Source organism: Natator depressus, chromosome 2 (genome assembly GCF_965152275.1).
Source record: "Natator depressus isolate rNatDep1 chromosome 2, rNatDep2.hap1, whole genome shotgun sequence".
Lineage (NCBI taxonomy): Eukaryota > Metazoa > Chordata > Testudines > Cheloniidae > Natator > Natator depressus.
Genome location: NC_134235.1, coordinates 235,497,478 through 235,521,303, shown reverse-complemented (window position 1 = coordinate 235,521,303; position 23,826 = coordinate 235,497,478). Strand labels below are relative to the sequence as shown.

The following is a 23,826-nucleotide window of genomic DNA, read 5'->3' as shown; positions in this document are numbered from 1 at the left end:
GAAACCATCCTCATTCCATTGCAGCCTCATTTTAGTTCATGTTGATCACCAATTACCAGCTAAATGTCTGTCTTGATTGAATCACTCATGATGAATGGACATTGGTATGCAGTTTGTATTGTCTGCACTGTCACAACATAGGCATCTGCATTTTATATGTGACAATACTTTTGATTGTTTTCTCCACTGTGTAATTTTTGAGGCAAAGAATAGTGACTAGCAGGCAGATAGGGCATTTTTGGACCAAGAATTGCATCTAATCAAATGCCTTATTTAACTTTCCCTCAGGAAAAAAACCCTGGACAGACCTTTAGGAAAAGTTTTATTCTGATACCAAGGGTAGCTCAAAATGAGGGTATTGCTGAGACTCAAGAGGCCCGTTTTCACACTTATTTTGTGCCCTTGCCATCTGGGGCAGGATTCCCTGCTTAGCCATTGCCCTTTCCCAAGAGGCCATTGAGTAAACAAATACACATTCACACAGAGAGATCTGTGATCTATCTCTTCTCCACTGTCTCTCCAACACAACTGTATAAGGGGTGGCTGCTAACGTCTTCAGGATGCCCCCACCGGCATAGAGATAGGAAGACAAAGAGTCCAAAGCAGTGCCCTGCGGTGGGCTCATACAGCCACAGACCAGGGCGTTTATGTTTCTTTTTTCTTCTTGTGCATAGAGCCCCCTTCTCTCTGCATAAGTTGGCGCTGCACAGTCAGCTTTGGTATTTTTCTGTGGCTTACATATCTCAGAGGATTATGTGTCTGGTCTATTGGAAAGGGCCCTCGGTTAGCAGAAATATACACCTACACCAACAGGGCTTATTTTCAGACAAACTGATACAAGTTATTGCACTATCACTCCCTTCCATGGTTAGCCTACTAAATGTGTATTGCTTCCTATATCCATGATATCAGATATGGTTTAAATTTGGCACTCTGTGTCTGAGAGCACTTTGGATAACCTTAGATAGTTGGGGGTGGGGAGGGCGTGCACTGGAAGCAGTCAAGAGTGGATGCAAAAAACCTGCCCTTTCAGCATCCAGCTCCTTCTGAGCCTTCACTGTATTTCCTGTAAACACAAGTTGCAAACAGAGGGTTTTATTCATAGTTAAAAAATACAGATCTTCTGATCAGAAGTGACACTGCACAGTCCCAGTCCCTGCTTTTCAAATCACAGTATCCTAGCTGATTTTTATTCTTTTGAAAATAGCCAAAGCAGTGAATCTGAAATAAGGAAATACCGTCTGACTGCTAAATAGTTCAGAAAGCTTTCAGCATCAGTAAACCTTTGGATTTCTTGCATGCATATATCTCCAGAGCTGATTCAAAGAAATCTGGGGCCTTCTGTGATGACATTCAACTGGGGCCCCTACTTGCAAGGCTCACAGTTTAGGAGCAGATGGTGCATGGCACAGGTGCCCCATCTGAGGGGTAGGGGGAAGAAGAAAGGAGCACACAAAGAGCTTCCCAGTTCAATGACATTCACAGTCCCTGCTCTCCAGCGAGAAAGGAACTGCACCCATATGCCTCTGGGGGCAGGAGGATATGAGACCATGGCCCCCAACCATCCACCCTGGTCAGCCTGTGATGTAATGCAAGGTTCAATTGTCTACCATTGCCCTAGCCCAGAACAGTTAATGGAAAATCATGAAAGACAACTGCAAACAATCAAACCCACTTGCAGGTGAAAAGGACCATTGAACTGTCTGTGGCTAAGGACAAATGACTGAAGGTGTATCTACATTACCACTTACGTCAGTATAACTTACGTCACTCAGGTGTGTGAAAAAGCCACCTTACAACTCTACAATACACTACAGGGAGCAGTCTGAACCATCCAACACAGTGATGCAGCCTTCAGTCTTCCCTAAGTGCCAGGCCACTCGGGGAGGGAACAGAACCAGGTCGCCTGGCTCTTAGTCCAGTGCTCTGTTTCCACTGCACAACACTGCCTTTTTATATAAAGCTTTTCAATAAAGCCTTCAGGCTTTAATATTATTCATTGCTTGTATTACAATCGAACTTAAAAACCCCAGCCTGCATCAGGCCCCCATTGTGCTAGGCACTGTTCAGACACGTGGTATTTTATGGAGATAATATACATAACACAAACATGTAATGATGCTAATTTAATTATTTACGTGCTTTTTCAAAATGTATAAAAGGACTGTTTTATGCTGTGTAAATTGTGTGCCACACTACGGATACTGGACAGGTGAAGAGCTGATTTTTCAGCTTCTTCCCTTTTTTTGCTAGTTTTCAATTAGCATGTGAAATGCTTATATTCTCAAATGTATAACTCTGTCAGATTCAGCTGCTTGATAGTATTTACACAAATGTAAGTATCAAAATGACCTTGTCTGACAATATAACTGTCATTACACTCTAGACCAGATTCTTCCCTGGTACACTTTGGCCCCAAATATAGCTAAATTATTTGTGTGTCTTCCTGCATCGTCATCAGACTCTCCATTATATCACTCACTCAGACAGAAAACCAATATAGCTTGGGCATTCAATTTCATTAAAACTCATCCTAGGCCTTTCTCTAACGTGTAAAACTTACTGGTGAGGGAAGGGAGATTTGGCTGATAATCAGCAACCTATTGCTTCATAAACAAGCGTTCCTCTTCCTTTACTTTTTGTTTCCTTTATCAATATGATGACATCAGCAGTAAATTACTGAGTGCAGAGTGGAACCAAGGCTCCACCCATTCCTTGCCTACCTGCTCCAAGAAGAAAACACGTGGAATAGTTTCTCCACTCTATCCTGTGTGCCTGAACACAAGATCCAGGCTGTCCATGTCGGGATAGAAGAGAAGCTTTTCATCCATCTCATCCCTTCCACAGGCACTAAGTCTGTGTCAGATTCTAGCCCAGATCCAGCTGAGCCTTGTGGAGTTTTGATGTGAACTCTTCTCACAACTTAGCTACAAGACAATGCTGGGGAAGGATCCTGCAGTCGCTGGGGATGGACTAGGTTCCCTAATGTAGATCTTTTCTATCCCTGATTTGGGAGGCAGCATAGTATGGATGCTTGAGTGCAGAGGTGGGTTTTAGGAAGTCCTGAATTCTAGTCCCCAGCTCTGCCAGTAAGTTACTTCAAGGAAGACTTGCTGTAAGTTACTTCACTTCTCTGCCTGATTTTCACCATTCATAAAATGAGGACAATCACAGTGAACGTTGTGAGCATTAATTAGTTAGTGTTTCTAAATGGTTTCTTCGATATACAGCTCTACATAGGTGCTGTTTGTTATTATTATTTTCTATTATTCTCGTGTTGAAAAAGGAAACCAGATCTCTCTCTCTCTCTCTCATTCTGTATGAGATTTATGCATGCACATTCACATATGTATGTGCTTAGCCAGACAAACGTCTCGGTAATATTTTTCATGTATATTTAGAAACTTCCTAATGATTGCTGTGTCTTACTGTCCTGTTTCATATGTCATATCATGTATAATTTATTTTTCAGGTGGTACTACAGTGCTGACTACAGAAAAGCCGACAGTAATAGACAGTACAGTACAGCCAGGTATAAAAACGAAATTTTCTCATTAAAAACATAGTAAATTCCTTACCCAAATCTCATGCCAAAGACAAAAATAATGAATTGCAGCACTTCCTGGCTTTCTGTTCCCTAAAAGTCTCTGAAGTAAAGAAGCATCTGGTCTTTGAGCTTTGTACAGTAAATATTTAACTCCTTTCATCCACATGTATATGCAGTCAACAGCAATATTTCCTTCTGCAAATGCCTAATGGTGACAATACTCGTTATAAACTAAACTAACTTAATCACGCCCCAAACTCCGTTTAAATGCAGCATATGTGTGACACTGTTTGCAAGCTCCAGATGAAAAAAACAGACAAAAAGACAGATTCACTATTGACATCCCTCACAATTCTGCAAAACCAAGATAAAGAAAGTTTGCCAGTTTTCTCCACCACAGAGCTGGCAAGTTTACAATATTATTTTCTAGCAAGTACTTTCAAAATGGGGTTATATAAACTGCTACCATAAACTTGCACTAAGAGGAAAGGAGCTGTCATGGGCAGCAAGTCATCTTTCCTTAATCAATACAATAGCTAACAGCTTTTACAATCCTTCATTTGCTACTTCCCCCTGCTTCACAGCCCAGGCTTCACAGCATTTGAGTTCTGGACATTTTTAATATCCTGTACAATTTAAAAAAAAACCAAAACCCAAACTCTTAAAAGTATGAGCAGCAATTTTAAATGCTCTGCATTAATAATTGTGGACTGGTGAGGAGGTCAATGTTCAGTTATTCCCATTTCCTTTAGTAAAGCACAGCCAGGCACAGTCTCCCAAGTAATTTATTAACAGGGTGTGTAACTGTATATCAGTGTTTCCTCCACAATAGGACACCATCAGGCTTTGCTTCAAGCAAAAAGAATTGTGTTAATAATTAGAATGCTTCCTTAAGGACACTGGTGACCTGATTAAGAAGCAAAATTGACTTAGTTTAGAAGTTGTTTTTGTTCTTAACTTCTGATTCCCGGTGTATAGGTGAAAACTTTCCCCCACCTCAGAATTTGTTTCCCTTGTCCTAGGCATGTGTTTAGTCAGCATGTATTATTCTGACCAATGTCTTGCTTTCGAGTCAAGATGGGATCTCAACAGACAGCTCTGCCTGCCTGCTCCTGCACCACCTCGGTTAGAGGGAACAACCAGCTTGCAGGTAGAGCTGGTCAGAAAAAGTCAGACAAAGCAGTTATTGATCGGAAAACATTGTTCTGTCGAAATCGAAATACTTTGTGACATCATGTCCATGCTGTCAACATTTTGTTTTGCAGTAAAAAGGGGGGTAGGAGGGGGGTAAGGGTTCCAAAACAACCCAGTAGGACATTTTCAGAATGAAACATTTTGATTTTTCCTTTCAGAATGATTTTTTTCTTTCTAACATTCTTATTATGTATTATATATTGTAACAAAACAGTCTGACAAAGCCAAAGTGATTGTTTTTTAATTTGCTTTCACTGAGAATTTTGAAATTTTGGTAATTGCTTCCATATAGGAATGAAAACAAATCTGGAAATCTCAAAATCCTCCATGAAATGGAATTTCCACTCTGCACACAGCTCCAATTGCAAGTTATGCTGAGTCTTGTTGGCTTGAGTGGACTGTTCCGTAATATGACTGACTACTTTTGGCAAGGGCAGGGGAGAGTCTTTCAGGATCTCCTCATTGTCTTTCTTTACTGCCCCCCCACCCCCCCGCCGCACTGCCGTTACTTGCCCTGTGATGAGCCAGCATTTTTCCAGCTAAAGACATTGCTTTGAGGCACCCTTCAGAGCTTGCCAATGTTATTTCCCTTTATTGTTCAGTCAGTCACTTGTGTTCACTAGGGACTACTTCCTCCCATGGCATAAGGGATAAGCGCCGATCCCAAACTCCAATTCTCCATGTGGCAGCACATAACAAAGGCTCACAGACAGATGGGCAGCCAGATAAAATAGTGATGGTCCCTGAAAAAATGTTTATAAATTAAAACAAAAGTTCCAGAATCTTTGCACTGCCTCACTGCAAGACATCCTTAAACGCTGCATAAAGGGGAAGCTGAGGATATTCCCTAACATTGGGGAAATCTCTAGTGATGTGAAGGCAGTGTAAGTGGCTCTCCATCACCCGTTCCTGTTGTCATAAGGGTCAGCCTTGGACATGGAGTGGCAGAAAAGGGGCAAGTAAGTTTGGGAGGGATGGGGTCGGGCAGAGTGCAAGATCCCTACCCAGATCCCCAGCCTCTGCAGCTATTGGTTGCAAGCAGTGTAATTTAAACTAGCCTTGAAGCTAGTCTAAGTTATTCCCGGGACCTCTTTGGCCCCCACTGACCCAGGATTGGGGGAGTGACTTAGAGCCATCTTTCTCCACCCCCTCTCCTCAGCTGCTCCAAGTGTAAATTCAGTACAGCAGTCAACAGCCCTCGGATTCGGTCCTGATTCTATTTAAATCAATGAGATTTTTGCCATTGATGTCAGTGGGGCTGAGTCCTAAGGAAGTTAGAAACAAGAATGGAATAAAAAATGCTTAAAGGTTTGGATTTTCTTAGGAGAGTAGCTAAACTTGAAAAGTGTCGCGTCACCCAGACACCTAATGTAGCATTAACAGTCCTGCCCACCAAGATGACTACTTGACAAGTGTCATTCCTGTGCCTTGTCAGCCCAGTTCTTTTTAAACCTCTCTTGCAGTGGCAAGGAATTGATTTAAAGAACCATGTGGCATGCTCAGCTCTTGCCTATTTACACATAAACCAAGCTGTGTATTTGCATTATATGTGCTCAACAGGTGTGCACAGCCCTGTGTAAATCAGGAAAGTTAATAAAGCAAATGTTTTGTTTCATGCAATTGTAATAACTGGTTTACAAAGATACATCAGGTAAAATGAGGGGACAAGAAACATCTTTAAGGTAGAGTGTGTCTGATTCTCTTTACACTAGGGCAACTTTACACCACTATACAGAGCCGCCCGGGGGGGGGGGGGGCAAGTGGGGCAATTTGCCCCAGGCCCCCATGAGAATGTGTGAAGTCTGAGGTCTGAGACAGGGAAGGGGCCAGTAGCGTAGCTAGGGTGGGAGCGGGGCAGTGGCTGCTCTCCCACTGAGCACAAGTGGTACCTTTTTAATTTTTTGGTGCCTTTTAAATTTTTACACACCCGGCAGCGCTCCGGTTCTTTGGCGGCATTTCGGTGGCGGATCCTTCAGTGCCGCCAAAGACCCGGAGCGAGTGAAGGACCCGCCTCCGAAGTGCCACCGAAGACCCAGAGCACCACCGGGTGAGTACAAGCGGCTGGCACCTTTTTTTATGTCCGCTCCCCTTGTTCGCTTCACCTGGCTATGCCTCTGGAAGGGGCCCCTGAAATTGCTTTGCCCCAGGCCCCCTGAATCCTCTGCGCGGCCCTGCCACTATAGTAGTGTAAAAGGACCTTAAAGTGTGTGAAAATATAATTTACTCCCAGTTTAAGACTGCTTTACACTGCCAGAGTGGTATATGAGAATACTGTAAATGAGAATCAGATCCAGTATGTGAGCACTGACGTGGTCCAATTATTTTGATAAATTCCCATTTTAATGTTCAGATAACCCTGATTCACAGCATCTATGAAGAGTTTTCTTCATGTCCTGAATGCCATTCTGCTCCTTCTTGCCTCCAGTTGGTGCAACTGTAGAAATATGTCAGACTGTGTCCCAAGAAAGATAAATGAACGTGAAAGGAACTCACCCAGCTGGATTTTCAAATGACTAGCTTGTTCATATGCAGCATTGATGATTACAGCTGTGAGCAAGATGTAGCCTGGAAGTACAGCCATTGGATACTTTCTGATAAGATAAATTGGTTTAATTCCATACCACATAAACCTACATTTTTAAAGAGTGGGGATTTTGCCACACATAACCAATTGCTTCTAGTACAAACAACCTGATATGCATTTGAGCTATGGCCAGTTTACTCCATGCTGTTGTTACAAAGTAAATCTAGCGATTGCTTAACAAGTCATGAGAGGATCACTGTGGTTCAAAAAGATCTTCTAGTGGCATGGACGCAGTGTCACAGCATCTACATTTCCTTTCTCACAGCTGCCAACATAGAGTCCATGGGGGAATGGCTGCAGCTGACCTCTAGCTATTGTATCACCCCCGGGGACCTTGAACAGTGTGATTTAGAGCAGCTCTACACTTGGTGCTCCTCAGCCAAATATCTATAGCTAAAATGTCCATTTCTCATTTTATGGGCCCTTTTAATTCCTAATCTCTTCACTGCCCATTCTTGCACTTCCCCATTAAGTTGTTTTCTAAACACACTGAAATGTCATGCCTTTCCCTCACACTGCTGTTCTGTTTTTCTGAAATATGCGTTAGCACCAGGCCAATTTTTGAGAAAACAATAGAGACAGAGCAACGAATACTTCAAATAACTGCAAGCATATACTGGCCCAAACCCGATTGCCTAACTCACAAAAAAAGTCCCATTAACTTCAGCGGAACTACTCCCATGGGTTAGGTGAGCCAGAGTTAGCCCATTGAAATCAATGGGACTGTTTGGGTAAAAGAAGCCCATTTTCACTCCCAACCTTGGTATCTACCACACCAAAGCTCAGATACATAGAAACTGCCATACTAGTTCGGACCAGGGTCCATCTAGTCTAGTATTCTGTCTCTGGCATTGGCCAACACCAGATATTTCAGAGGAAGTTGCAAGAAACTCCACAATAGGCATATGTTGGATAATGTACCCCCCCCATGAAGGTCTCATCTGAATCCCTACTAGTTAGAGATTGACTTAAACCCTGAAGCATGAGGTTTTGTAGCTCTTCCAGCACTCTTTTTTAGAATTAATTAATTTTCTCTAGACCATTCACGGTGTTATATACTTTTATCATGTTCCCTGTTACTTGTCTCCTTTCTAAAGTGAACAGTCCCAGTCTTTTCAGCCTCTTTGTGCTATGTGATAGCTTCAAACCAATGTGCTGCACAGATCACAATTTTCCTATGTTGTGGTTTGTATGTTGTGAGGGATGTCACAAGCTTTGCACGATGCTGCCTTTGGGGTTTAACATTTTTCTTCTACTTTTTTAAAGTCCTATTTCATGGATGCGATGTCACCGCCATGTGACACAGCTGTCTTTCTCATCATCTTTAGCCATGAAAGGATATTTTTTGCTAACTTAAAAACTTTCACATCACTGCAACATAGCTCTCTTCCTTCAAAAACTTCCTTTGACTTTGAAGTGTCCCCTTTTAGGGCCTAATCCCTTTAATCTTTACTCAGGGCCCCACTGTCTGTGAGAATAACCTATGTGGGAAGGCATTTCTTACATGTTCTTTCCTCCAGGCCAGATGCTCCCCCTGCTCTGTGGAGAAGCTGGGAATTCTGCTCCTTCAAGCTTTGGATCCCCTCTGTCCAAAAAGAGCCTGGGGGATCCCCTGGAATAGGGAATCCACCCAGTTGCCCCTTGCCTCTCTTCTACAACCCAGCTCCATTATTACTTCTTGGATCCTTCAGGAGCTATGGTTCCAAGGGTTCCCCCAACAGAAATTGCCTTCTGTACCTCCCCTACAGGGTGGTTCACAATAAGCAGGCGAAACTCTGTAATACTGCAGGTACTACATTGCATTTGCATTGGCTTTCCTTGTGAGTTAGAGATAAGAATGAAAAGGAGCGCAGCTCATGTCCCTGAGCTGATATTGACGGGTGCATGAGGCCCTCTGTTCTTAGTTCTTACCCACACAAAACTCTCATTGAAATTAATGGAAGTTTTTCCTGAATAAGGACTGATGGACAACTGAATAACGACTTCAGGATTTGGCCCTTTGAGCAGTCACTTTGTTGTGAGTGGGGGGTTGCTCCACTGTGAATTTTCATTGCTTCAGATGAGCCCCTCTTCCAAAGGGGACAAAGTGTAACAGATTTTGAAACAGTTTTTGGAAACCAGAAATGCAAAGAATTCTATCCTATCTTTTGTAAAATCTATCCGTTCAAATTCCAAGTTCCATTGAAAACTGCTCTGTATTAAACCTTTAGGCAGAGTTGAAGAGAAGCTGAAAACAAGATATGATCTCATCCTGACCATAATAAACCCCATAATACCAGACTTCTCTTGTTTTACACGGAACTTGTGGGCAATGGGCCACATTTGTCTCTTTTCATTTTTGATTTGTCCATTTCAGTGCTGCCATCTTGTGGGCCAACTTGTCTGAAAGATGCTGAAACTGTTTGTTACTAACCCTATGTACTGTAATTGCCAGCAGGCCTTTCCTACAGATTTGTTTGCATTATTATTGGAGCCATGTTTGTCCCAAATCCTTTCATTAGTGTGTCTGACTTTTTGTTGTTGTTTTTCATAACCAAATTTTATTGTGAGCTATTACACAGATCAAAATCTTATGGTATGAACAATTAGAAAAAAATTATGACAATTGGAACAGCATCTTCTTTGAGCCACAAGTATTACAACAAAAGTTATCTGATAATGTTTCAAAGAGCAGATGAGTTAATCAGGTCACATAAAATCAGAGTGGACTCAAACATTTATATATTCAAAAATATTTGACTAGCTTTATTTTATTCTTCCTTTCCCAAGCCTCTCTGCACTTCCTGGTTCTGCCTGGGACCAGAAATCCTAAAAACCTTTTCTTATGAGGTTTTCAGACCAGTTTTGTAGCCCTCCTCAGAGACATAGATAATCCTCTGAATTTTTGATGAATTATCCAAACCAAATCTCCATGTGGTTCACCCATCACTAATTAAGGGACTCTCATTTTGTGGCTTTGGCACAATTTTTTCCTTGTGACCCTCAAGTACATTTATATTACATATATTGTTGTGAGTGGAAATGTGGGTGAGCAGAGAATTGTCAGTTATCATGTATATGCTATGGAAAGAAATTGTTCTTGCATTTTAATGTAAAGCCATTGGCATTACTATACATAGGGCTTACCAGTATCTAAGGCTATTACTACACTATGAGCTAGGGATGTGATTCCCCTGCTGGTGTATACATTGAGCTAGCATGAGTACAAATTGCAGTGTAGCCGCCACAGTAGTGGCAGTGAAGGCACAGCTGATCCATGCTGAGCACAGCAGGTTTGTACTCACGATGGCTCAGCCATGCCTCTGCTGCCACTACCACTGCCACTACCACTGCTATTTATACTCATGCCAGTTCAATGAGGAGAGCAGAGGAATCACACCCCTAACTTCTAATGTAGACGTAGCCTAAAAAGCTCTGTCTTGGAATGTATGGAAGAGCCATGCTGCAGCTGAATTCCCAGGTGGAATTCTGAAGCAGGAGGTCCACCACCTGATCCTCCACGCTTCACAGAGCCAAATCTGCTTGCTGTTCACTCATCCCAGTCCTTTTGCTGAGGTGAGTACCACTACCGCATGGAGCAGTGGCTTTGCTCCCTAGCCACATTGTGGCTGGCTCTTGTAAATGAGCGAGGTTCCTTGCCACAGTCTGGCCCATAAAACCAGGAGAAAATAGCTACATAAGTTATTGGAAATAATTGGCTATTTTAGCTATTGCCTAGCAATCCTGATCTGTAAGGGCTTCTCAGAATTTCAAGTAGAAATGGTTATTTCCATAGACTAATCAAGGTAGTTTGTTGTTGTTGTTTAAATAAAAAATCTTAAGTTATATTGATAAATTGTATCCTTTTTTTTTGCCCCACCTTCCTCTGTTCCTGCAGAGTTGCCAGCATATGGTTTCAACTGTGGATTTGGTTGGGGATCTCACAAGACTTTGTGCCACTGGGAACACGACAGCCAAGTGGATTTAAAGTGGTCAGTGCTGACTAGCAAAACTGGGCCTATTCAAGATCATACAGGTAAGCATGAGTTCATGATGGAGTCACCTTTTAGGGGAAAGTGGCATTTGTGTAGTGCCAGAGCATCTTCCAGAGCGTGAGACTTTGCTGTATCTACATTCTAAAATATGTCTTTTCAGGAAGATGATGCCCTAGTTAACCCCGCCCATGACTTACAGTCGTGGTCTCATGGTCTCCTGAGTCTGCTACTGCCGCCCAAGACCAGTATGTCTTTTTGTCAGGAAATGAAGATAATCATCAGTCCCAATTCCCCTGGTTGATAACTCCCCTACGGGGCACTAAGACTTCAAATGTCTACAGCAGTACCCTTCCATCCAGTCACTCACCCTGTTACTGCTATTTAACAACCAATATAATAATAAATGGATCCTTATGCATTCTTGTTAATAATGATGGGTATACATCCACCAAAGGAGCAATATGTAAGATAGAATTGTAACTTCCAAGGCTTCTTCAAACACCAACCCACCTCAGATGGTATCCCCTCTTCATACATGGTTCTTCCAGAAATAATATCTCAAGGAACTGATTGGCTGATCCTGAGGAACCCCTTTCCCAGAAGTGCCTCCCAACTCGGGCTTCGGCACAGCAGGATCATAGATACACAGATCAGTACCAGAGACAGGAGGGCATTTCATGACCTGCACATCTTTAGTTTTAGTGTTCTCTTTTTCATATGTGTAGTCTAATTAAATGTGCTAGAGATGAATTTCCCCTTTCCGCTTCTGCAGCCCCTTTGCCTAATGAGAATGACAAGGAAATTAGATAAAATTGGACTCCTTAAATTCTGAGACACTTTCAATTGAATCTTGAGACAAGTACAGTAGTTTTAGAAAAAAAACTTAAAATACTTTGACTATAAATGGCACTGTACAAATAAATGGCATCAAATTAACTAAACGCAGTTAGCTGAAATGAAGGCTGTAATGGTGGAAAAATTGATGCAAAGTAAAGTTAAATGGTTCAATAAGATCTGACATTGAAAGGAGGTTAAAAGCTACGTTAGCCAGAGACTGACAAAATCTAAAAGGCATGCATAAGTAAAGCTCTAATTAAGACAACGAAGACAGAGTTCCTGACCCAGCACTGCAATAATATTCTGGAAATGAGAAATATCTGCACTTTGCTACCAAAGATTATAGAGGCTGAACTTGTCTTCAGTCAAGAGCTGAAGAAATGGTATTTCTTAAATGAGATTTTGTTGTCATTCCAAGCTCTGCTATTACAGGGACCTTTTTATTTCCAGTATCTAGCTTTGAGAAGTTTCCAAAGCAGTATCTTAAAGCCCCTTTTCCTCCCTCCTACTGCAACACACAAAAATTTCCTAAATTTCCTCTCTGACTCAAAGGTGGTCTCCCCCTGCCTTACTTGCCACCCACTCAGCAGCAGCTACAAAATGGGTATGTAGGCAGATTACTAGCAAGCAGTTTGGCTGCACAGAACTGCAGTGATCGACAAGCTGACCAGTATCTGAAGTCACTAAAGTTAGGCAATTGTTCTCCCAGAGTTCTTTATATATTATGGAAGAGAAATTATTAACCATTTTGAGTCACATTCTGCTCTCATTTGCACATGTATAAATCTGGAGTAATTCCCCTGAAGTCATGTTTACTTCAACAGCGCCCTCCCTGAAGCAATTGCTTTAAGACCGCAAGGCCTGCCTCACATGACTTCAGCATACACATGTGGTATGAGGCCTCCACATGGTTATATTTGGACTGACTTCTTCCCAACCTAGTCAGTCAGCCTAACTCTTCAGTCATTTCCCTTCTCCCCCCGCCCCTCGGATTTCCCTATCACCACCCTGTAGGCACACTTGCACATGTATATGTTGCAGTCTGAACAGAATGGAGGGCTGGGAGGAACATTCAGGCACAGAAACCTTTGCCTGAGAAGCTGAACAGAACTTTATTGCAGTAAAACGGAAAGAATCCCATAATTTTAATCCTGGCTCCTGTGCAGAGCTCTTCCAAACCTTGATCTATCCTGCATCCCCTTTGGACTGGGTATCTGACTGAACAATGATTAGTCTAATAAAGCAGAAACACCCCCATTTCACATTAGAGAGGCCAGTTCTCTCGCCTCTACTGCCTTTAGCTCCTGGCTCCCACTCCTCTCTTCTTTCTTCCTTCAGCTTTTACTGTCTCCTCCCTCGCATACTTCCCAGAGTGGCATGGCTGGTCAGCCCCCATTGGCCCAGTTTGGAACACATTACAACACCTCAACAAAACACTCAAATGAACGTTGTTCTAAAGGTACTTTAGGGCAGTGCTACTCAAGCTATCTGATGTGGGGGACCGGCAATTTTTTTTTCCAATGTGCGCACAGACCGGCAGCTGATGGCTCGCGGACCAGCACTGGTCCGCGGACCATCACTTTGAGTATCACTGCTTTAGGGTATTAATATCACTATACTGTACAGAAATAAACACCAATCCTGAAAATATAGCCTTGTTCTTCCATAGCCTTATGTTACATACAACCCTTGCTTTTTTTCTTTTCTTTTGTTTAAACACTGGATGTGTGCGTGGACAGATATTACCTAATTTAGAATTCAGGTGTTATATACCTTTATTTTTCCTTTTCTCCCGCCTACATTCAAAATTACTTAGTTCTAATGAGAGTAAAATGCCATTTGCATCGCTTCATATGCAGAAATACATCTGCAATCACAATGCATTGTTACCTGATCTCGGGATGAGTCTTATGTCCTGCCATCTGAGATGTTTGTAGAAATCTATTGTAGAGTTTTAAGGATTATGGACCAGATCCTTGGTTGGTGTAAATGGACATAGCTGCACTGACTTCCATAGAGATTTTCTGATTTACACTAGCATAAGGTCTTGTCTTATAACTGGTTTCAGAGTAGCAGCCGTGTTAGTCTTCGCAAAAAGAAAAGGAGAACTTGTGGCACCTTAGAGGCTAACCAATTTATTTGAGCATAAGCTTTCGTGAGCTACAGCTCACTTCATCGGATGCATTCAGTGGAAAAAACAGTGGGGAGATTTATATACACAGAGAACATGAAAAATGGGTGTTATCATACACACTGTAAGGAGAGTGATCACTTAAGATGAGCTAATACCAGCAGGAGAGCGGGGGGGGGGGGAAGCTTTTGCAGTGATAATCAAGGTGGGCCATTTCCAGTAGTTGACAAGAACGTCTGAGGAACAGTGGGGGTGGGGGGGGGGGAATAAACATGGGGAAATAGTTTTACTTTGTGTAATGACCCATCCATTCCCAGTCTCTATTCAAGCCTAAGTTAATTGTATCCAGTTTGCAAATTAATTCCAATTCAGCAGTTTCTCGTTGGAGTCTGTTTTTGAAGTCTTTTTGTTGTAATATTGCGACTTTTAGGTCTGTAATCGAGTGACCAGAGAGATTGAAGTGTTCTCCGACTGGTTTATGAATGTTATAATTCTTGACATCTGATTTGTGTCCATTTATTCTTTTACGTAGAGACTGTTCAGTTTGACCAATGTACATGGCAGAGGGGCATTGCTGGCTCATGTAATGAGCATGTTTTAGTCTCCTTTCCTGGGCAATTGTGAATGACCTCTGCATGCCTTAGCAGTGAACATCAACCATGATGCTACAGTTCAGTTCACTATCAGACTTATACATGATCATGGTGAATTACAGAAAGTCATTAGCTGTGATTTACAACCAAAAGAAGTTATTGCTAATGTATCATTTTTAAAAATTCCCCAGGTAAATACTCCACCTACCTTAACAGTGTGACTCTTGACAGATAAATCTGGAAGAGGATAGAGTGATTTGGAATATTTTGGTCTGTTAGACTAACAAAAAATGAAACTTGGTCACTGTTTCTAACACACTATTATTGTGACAGCAGGAGATGGCAATTTCATTTACTCACAAGCTGATGAAAACCAGAAAGGCAAGGTTGCACGGCTGCTAAGCCCTGTGATTTACTCTCAGAACTCTGCACACTGCATGACTTTCTGGTATCATATGTCTGGGCCCCATGTTGGCACCTTGAAGATCAAACTGAGATACCAGAAGCCAGATGAATATGATCAGGTTCTGTGGACACTGAGTGGACATCAGGGGAACTGCTGGAAAGAAGGACGTGTCCTTCTTCACAAGTCTGTGAAACATTATCAGGTAAGATTGGTTGGATTTGTTCTGGGGCAACAGAGTCAAGGTCTGAGAGATTGTGCCGGCTATATTTCATATGAGATGGTAGAAAATGTCAAGGAACAATTTTTGTAGACACTATTGTAGCTGCATGTGGGATGTTATTGCCATGACAATAACAGCAGTGGCATATTTCATGGGATTCTAGATGACAGGAATACAAGCAGTTTGTTGCAGAAGGCTACCTGAACTGCTTTACCAACCATTTGTCACCTTGATAAAGTTTCAACCTTACTACATCTATTGTTTTCAATTTAAAAGTCTTTAGAAAAGGTGTGAAATTACATAATGCAATATTGGTATGCAACAAATATTGACCAAAACCAAGCAAAGTACATGTACATGTGACATCATGTGAACTTAAGCTGGATGCTTTTTTAAAGAACTGTTTGAGAATTCCTGAACAAAGTTATTGGGCATTAACACTAAAGCCAATGTGAAATTATCTAATTTTGCCAGGTGGTTGTCGAGGGAGAAATTGGAAAAGGACATGGAGGAATTGCTGTAGATGACATTAATATTGACAACCACATAGCACAAGAGGATTGCCAAAGTAAGTATGACTGGAAGAAACCACAAAAGTCTCATCCAGAACACTATTCATCCTGCTCTGATAGTTGTTGTTTTGCTAAGGGCTATATCATGCAATGGATTGATTTATTGATTATAGTGAGAGTTTTGCACTCTGAACAAGGTCATGATGTGGCCTACTGCTTCAGTCTTTACTCAGGCAAAACTCCCAATAAAGTCAAGGACTGCAGGATCAGGGCCAAAATGGTGCATGCCACCATCTTGGATGAAATAATTCTGAAATACCAACCCCTAACTGCGGATAGCATTCCAAGATGAGGCAAACATCTAATTACAGAAGACAGAAATTAAAACACCTTTTAGATCATCATGTTGCTAATCTTTTTAAGTCCCTTCATATCTTTTTTTGTTCTAATTGATTTTCAGAATTCCAACCAATTTAGTTAATCAGTGAATTTCGTGAACATGCTACTTACTCCCTCTACTAGATCATTAGTGGCTATATTGTATCAGACTGATCCTCACAGTGATCCCAGCCCAGCCCCACTAATCACCTTCCCCAAAGCTTAATGCATTTATCATTACCATTTATTTACAGTATTTTAGTCAGTTTTCAAAACACACACTAAATGTTCTTATCTCTGCCAATATGAATTAATATTTATGATAGGATTTTACAAAGCACTGTATCACATGCTTTATGAAAAGCCAGATAGATCACATCTGCCATGTTCCTTTCATCCGCTAAATCTGTAATTCAGCATTGGTTGTGACCTGATTCCCCTAACTACCACCTTCTAGATGTGTGGAACATTGAGTGTTGTAAGAACATGGTACATTCAGCCTCTCAGTGGGAAAGATGGATATTTATATCTGAGACCATCTGGGCAGTTCAGACCTTTAATTCCTGATCAGTCTCTAGTTACTCCATAATAACTCTATGGGTAGAGCATACTGCAGTTACTCTGGCAGCAATCCCAGCTGTACACCAAGAGTAAAGTCCTGCTGCCACCCTGTTGTCTTTAAGTGTCTTATGTAATGATTCTACCGTAGGGGATGGGGAATAGAATCCAAGACCTTCAGCCCCAGTTTCTGTCATTTGGCTAACACCATCACCTACAGTAAACTCTTATCCTCTTTGTCCACTAGCAGGGGACAAAACTCAGCCAGCATGTTGCACATACATGCAGTAAATCCACTGTGGCTTCTCTGCAGGAGGATGGGGCAGGATTTGAAGAAACTACCCACTCCCTACATAGTGTGGAATCCAGCTGTGTGGGGCACCCTGCATGCTGTCATACACTGGTTGTTTAGGATAATCCAGTTCCTCCAGCAACCTCCCCCATGTTAAGCGGGACATTAAGACCATAAGCCAACCTATAGAGCATCTCCTGTCCCACACAGTTGGCTGTGTTGGGGAGGATAATTCCCTAGTTACGCCCCCTCCCCCCAGTTGAGTTACTCAGGCTGGATGCTGGTCAAGGGATTTGGACCTCTGAGTTCAAATCAAGAGCCTGATCCTGCAACCCTTACTTACACAAGTAGTCCCATTGCAGTCAGTGGTACTACTCTTGTTATTACTACTTCTCTGATTAAGGGTTACAGGATTGGACACCAAAATTGTAAACAGAATGAATGAGATGCTAATTTCTCATACTGATTTCTCTTTTCCAGACATGGAAAACCCCTGCTGATAACTCTAAAACTGTGCCAAGATTGGGCGGAGGGGAGTTTTTAAACCTTTCTTTTTTCTCTGTTAATTTTCAAAGCTCCAACGTAATGAACAGCTCTGTCAAGCTGGCATAATGATGCTCTGACACAGAAAAATCTGCAATACCATTATTGCCAGCATGATAGTCAATCAGTGTTTGTAACCCTAATAATCAATGTCATTTCTCTTTGCTTCATTAGAATCAACTGATGTGGAGAATGAAATAGACGAAGACGACCCAGAAATTAATCAAACAGGTAAAAATGGTCTTGTTGTTAAAATAGAATAAATTAAAAGGCGCATTTTCATGTGAATTTGAGTATTTATTATCATCCCATTTACTAAATAAAATTATATAATGATATACAGTATTGAATATTTATGATTTATCTGTAGATGCCATTTATATTTTGCAAAATATAAAATATATCTAATATATTTAAAGAGGTTTTAAGTAGGTATAAATAATAAAAGTCCATCAGATTGTAAAGAACAGTAGCATAAAGCTACTCATTCTAAAGCTCACCATATAAAGCAAACCTGGTTAGAATTTTTTTGTCTGCAAGTGATCTCCAGTGCTGAAGGAAATAGTATAATGTATATTCATGCCATACCCAGGTAATTACGCTCAAAACTCTCCTGGCTAATAATTTCTCTCAGTGCACTGAAAATGTAACTTTATGACCAATCGACCAAAGCAGTGCAGTTTTCTCCAGCAGTAATAATGATAGTTTTAAATATATCGATCACTCAGCATATTCATTAAAGATATCATAATTGTCACATTAACCTGATAAAAAAATAGCCCCAATATGTTCATAGTTTGCAGTCAAAGAGGCTAATCCTGCTTCCACTGAATTCAAGAGAAATGTTACTATTGACTGAATGGAAGCAAGATTAACCCAGAGAACGCTTTCAGTTTTTACTGTAAAGTTAGCAGGTTTTGTAGCCTCATCATATCTCTGTAATAAATCCAGATAGAGATGGGAGAAGTCATTGTGCCATCAACTGAATATTTTACATAAGGAGGTAGAACAAGTTCATCTGTAAAGTGCTTTTTTCCCTGTACGTGTCTCAGGGCCTGATTCTGATCTCTGGAAGCCAAAGTAGTCACATTTAATAAAATGACAGAATACTGGCAAAGGGCCTCAGGTGAACACTACCTTCTTGACACCTGATACCAGTGACTCCCACTGCCTCGCTCAAATTCTGAGGCAGAAGAATAATACCCTAAATGAGCCACAGCAAACTCAGAGATAAGAGTCGAACTTGAACTAGTATCTGGGCCATACTGTAGTTTTTACCTATAAATTATTGCCCTAAAGAAATTGGGTTTTCAAACCATGCATCGATTTTTGTCAAAATCTAGACATTCTTCCTCCAAACCTCACCTCCATTCCCAAAGAAACCAGTGCATTCTTAGCCTGAGTTGCATATACTCATTCTTATACTCAGTCCTGTGAATGCTGCAATTATTTATTCCATTTCAGGGTTTACTCCTCAGAATCGTGAGAATGAAGATCACTACAATGATAATGTCGCCAGGAAGCAAGGCAATGTGCTGAAGACCCTAGACCCCATTCTTATTACTATTATAGCCATGAGTGCACTTGGGGTGCTTTTAGGAGCCATCTGTGGAGTTGTCCTGTACTGTGCCTGTTGGCACAATGGAATGTCAGACAGGAACTTATCTGCACTGGAGAATTACAATTTTGAACTTGTGGATGGTGTAAAATTGAAAAAAGATAAACTAAACACACAGAATTCTTATTCGGAAGCATGAAAGTAAAAAGCAACTAAAGAAGTTTCAAGAGAATTGGAATGGAAGGACATATCGTGATTGTGCTGGGGAACTGTCGATCTTCTTTTACTGTATAGGCTGAAAAGTGCGTTGATAACGCTGAGCCAAGCTTTTCTCAGGAGCTTCAATGAGTGTAACTGATAAACATGGACAACAATCTGTGTTAACAATCTGAATCATGTACAGTCTGCTTTTCCTGTTGGTTTTATTTGGAATAATCTAATGCTGGTGTTGAGACCAAGTATGATTGACTTATAGTTCATTTTGTCTTTCTTTTTCTCCTTCTCTCTTGTTTTTCTTTTATGGATAGTTTTATTTTTATTGTGCAAAATCCGAGATGCTGTCACAAAGTGTATTCAGTGGGGTCCTTTTGATGGACATGCTGTCTGTAGCTCAGTGCCCAGAAAATATTGGAGTAATGGCAATTTAGTGGACTCCTGCACCTGTATTTTGTGTATAATTGCTCGTGTTGTGCGTAGGCAAAAAAGGATTAGGGTGTTTTTGAAAAGTACTGTAGCATCAGTACTGATATAGTGTGTCAGCTCTGTTTACGAAGCAATACGGTCAAATTTTATTGATGTTTTTCAGTGTTGTACTAAACTTCGTGCTTGTGAATTCCATACAAGAATATGTGCCATCATCAGACACAACTGGCAACCGAGTGTACTGCCCAGAATCTAAACAAAAAGTCCTTGGCACTGACTAGTGTATGTCCTCTCAAGTGCCTTTTTGTTTGTACTGCTTCTCATTGTGTTAACATTAACTACAGCTCTGTTTCCCTCCCGTTAAAGCCCTTGTCTTTAATCATATTCTGGTGGCTCATTGACTAAAAAGAAAGTATATTTTAGTGTAAGAAAGTAGCCTCGGAAAGGCAAGGGCTAATCATATTTGACAAATTAGCTTGATTGTTCTGCTTTCTGTATTTCAATTTCATGTCTCTTGACCCTTTTGTATAAAGCTGCAATATTCCCTTTTATTGTTCTTTCATATAGAATGTATTTTCAAATGTAAACTCTCTCTTTCTCTCTCTCTCTTTCTCTCTGAGTAGATTGCATAAGCATATGCCATTGTAAAGAAATGAAAACTGCAGCTTTAACTTGCTGGTAATGGCAAAGGATTTTACTAGACTTTGTGTTAAAAAAAATAAGGGAAAATTCGTAACCCTCCAAAGTCGAACTTTGGGTTTCTTGTTAACAGCATAAAGTGACAGTATCTTTTTTCCTTAGTCATGAAACATGTATTTTACCCAATCCAAGATGCCTATTAATAGATAGTTACAGATGTGAAAATGATTAAGAATTTCCTTATTGAAAGATTGCCTCCAAAACAAGAAACATTCCCCTCCCCTGGTTCTATTCTCCCCTTGAAGTGTGTATGTATTCATGCTAATCAGGGTTTCTCATGGGTACTGCGGACAGAATAAGATCCCACACTGTACATAGAACATGAACATTTAGGCCAGGTTATATCAAATGGTGTCCAGGCCTTTTGGCTATTGGCTACAAGTGAGTAAGCAGCACTCTTTATAGGGTGTATTGCTTCTTTGTACCCTCAGCTTTTTGGATAGATACAGCTGGTTGAATAATGTAAACAAATATTCACAAATAATGTGTTTGATGATTGATGTGACAAATTTGTCAAATAAATTGTTCAGCAAATAATACTCAGCCACTTATGCAGCTGGTCCAACAAGGTAAGAAGAAATGAGTTACTGAGGGCAAGATTGTCACTGCCCTTTGGTATCCAGGTAGGGGAGTAAGGGTCTGTGAGAACTATCCCCACAGCCCATTCATGGCCTGGCTGATCACCATTGCAGATGAAAGTGTGAAATCAGCCTCTTGCACAAGCAAGTGTGTGGGGAGTGGGGCAAGACGGATGGAAGTGGGCAGAACTTTGATACCACATGCCCCTAATATACCAACCAGTGGATTTATTTCAACACAAAGGTTTTTGGGGGAAGTGAGTCTCAGTAAAGCACTGCAGTGATTTGCTTCCTCCTTGGAGCAAAGTGGAACCAGGGAAATAATTGTGATTTTTAGGATGCATAGTTCTTTCCCTGAGCTGCTTCCATAGGACAGCTATGCAGTATCTCTATGCAGGGCTAGGACTAAGTACGCTCTCAATCTAGCCCTGAATAATTTAAGTGATAAATGTAATCAATATTCATCAGATAAATGGTTCCAGGTATATTATTCAACCAGTCCTAATGATAGACCAGAAAGTCTTACAGAAAATCCACGTGTATCCTTGTAACAGGGCAGTGGGGATGAGAAAGTTTAACTATTTTACAATATGACAAAATAGAAAAAAAACTATTAGTTGCTAATATTATGAACTCCTTCAGGAACATAAGAAAAAGACAGAAAACCTTCAAAAGGTAGAGACTTAGGATGAAATCCTGCCCTTATTCAAATCACTGCAAAACTCCCATTGATTCCAATGCGGCCAGGATTTTTATCCATCATGTCCAACTCATACAGTAATCTAACCATATTGGTATCAAGGCAGCTAGTTAATTATCCCAAAGAAGATTGTTTTTCAAAATTGTTTTCACTGCACTTGTATCACAGTAGTGCAATTTAATTGCATTAGGGTCTGTTCTTCCTTAGATAAGAAAATGTACATTCCATTAACCTACATGCATGTATTGCCTTATAAAAGAAATCCAAATTTGGGGGGCCTGATCCAAAGTCTTTCCAGTAATTTCAATGGATTTTGGATCAACTCGTGGTCTTGGTCTAATCTGAATGGAAAAACTTGTTAAGAAACAAAAAAGAATACATCTCCCTTGGGTATCCAGCCCTTATTATCAAAATAAGAATATAGCACTGATGATTTGATTTCTCTGAAGGTGTTGGAATGAAAGTTGCCCTTCAATAAAGGAAAAATGATACTGCAACTTTACATTGAAAAAGTATCTTGCACTGATAAATATATTTAAAAAATTATATGTTTATAAAGTTATTAATTTGTAAAGGCAGTGTTACAAAATGTTCAGTTTATATTGTTTTAGATTGTTTCATAATTTTAAAGTGTAAAATAACATATTTTTTTCTTTATTGAAAAACTATAAAAATCTTCTGTAGTAAAATGATTTCATTTTACTGGTATATTATTCCTTCATGTTTTGTACCATCATAAAATTTTGTGCAAATTTTTTTTACAGAAATTTTTATTTTCTATGACAATATGACACTTGTAAATTGTTGTTTCAAATGAACAGTGAAGCCTTAACTTTAAATGACATTTGTATTCTCAGTCACTGAGTAGCATAAAAACCACATAGAACTGAACTGTAACTTAAAATTTCCAAACTATGACTACTACATTCCAAAGAAACAGTTGAATTAAACATTTTCATAAAATATCCCATATCTGATGCCTTTTATTATGCCTAGATGGATTGTTTTTAAAATAGCTTGTCTTTTTAATATCTTGTAACAATATAGTAATAGAGTCTCATTTGCTAGAAGAGAAAATCACTGCTTAGAATAAAATGATGAGACACAATATTTTGCTAGACTCAATCTACATTAACTGAAATTGAACTCATAAGAACCCCAAGGCTGCCACCATTAGTCACAAGAGCGAAATTCACCCCTTTGCAGAAATCCAGCACAGGGAATATGCACCACTTAAGGTCTATGGCCTTGGTCCTGCAGCCTGATTTGCGCAGGTGGATCCAAACACCCAAGGCAGAATTCCTTTTAAATCAACGGGCCTACCCAGGTACAGTGTTCTGCTTACGCAGCTCAGATTGCAGAATCAGGGCCTAGGGGATTATTCATCTAAATGCAGATTACTTATATGAGTAAATGTTGCAAGAGCAGGCTCTCAGGGCCCAATCCTGCAATCATTGTGGTGCTGAACTTCCACTGATTTCAGTGCAAATTTTGAGTACAAATCGCCTACAGGAATAGCAATATTGTCAAGTAGTTTGGGCCCGGACCTTGCATAAATTGCAAGTTGCATATTCTATTAGCTATGCCCTTTACATTATATTTACCCATGTTTCTTTTTAATATTGTTCAATTTTAAACTTTCTAAAAGCCCTATTCTTATTTTAAGTTGCATACATAAACAAGTTCATGGTCTTCAATTGTTTATATACATTTTTCTTTATTTACTTTACCACCATAGGTGGAAAACATCACAGAAATTATTACTCACAATGCTGATGATTATAATGATTGATCAGGAAGCACTGATCAGGATGGATGTTGTGACTTGCTGTATAAAATGTGAGATGCTGCTGTGGAGATATGCCCATGCATGGTATTGC

At 40.4% G+C, this 23,826-nt stretch overlaps 1 protein-coding gene across 4 annotated transcripts in view; it reads left to right on the top strand.

The window, feature by feature from the left end:
- NRP1 (neuropilin 1) overlaps positions 1–22,904 on the top strand; it is a 129,856-nt gene extending 106,952 nt beyond the window's left edge. For 2 of the 4 annotated variants that reach the window (XM_074946194.1, XM_074946196.1), the window contains exons 12-17: positions 3,473–3,532; positions 11,203–11,340; positions 15,194–15,468; positions 15,961–16,054; positions 17,944–18,000; positions 19,234–22,904. In XM_074946194.1, the coding sequence (XP_074802295.1) occupies positions 3,473–3,532; positions 11,203–11,340; positions 15,194–15,468; positions 15,961–16,054; positions 17,944–18,000; positions 19,234–19,526 (917 nt within the window). In that variant the 3' untranslated portion in view covers positions 19,527–22,904. The remainder of the gene's footprint in view (positions 1–3,472; positions 3,533–11,202; positions 11,341–15,193; positions 15,469–15,960; positions 16,055–17,943; positions 18,001–19,233) is intronic. The other 2 variants (XM_074946197.1, XM_074946195.1) reach the window with 1 other exon arrangement.
- Positions 22,905–23,826: the final 922 nt, after the last annotated feature.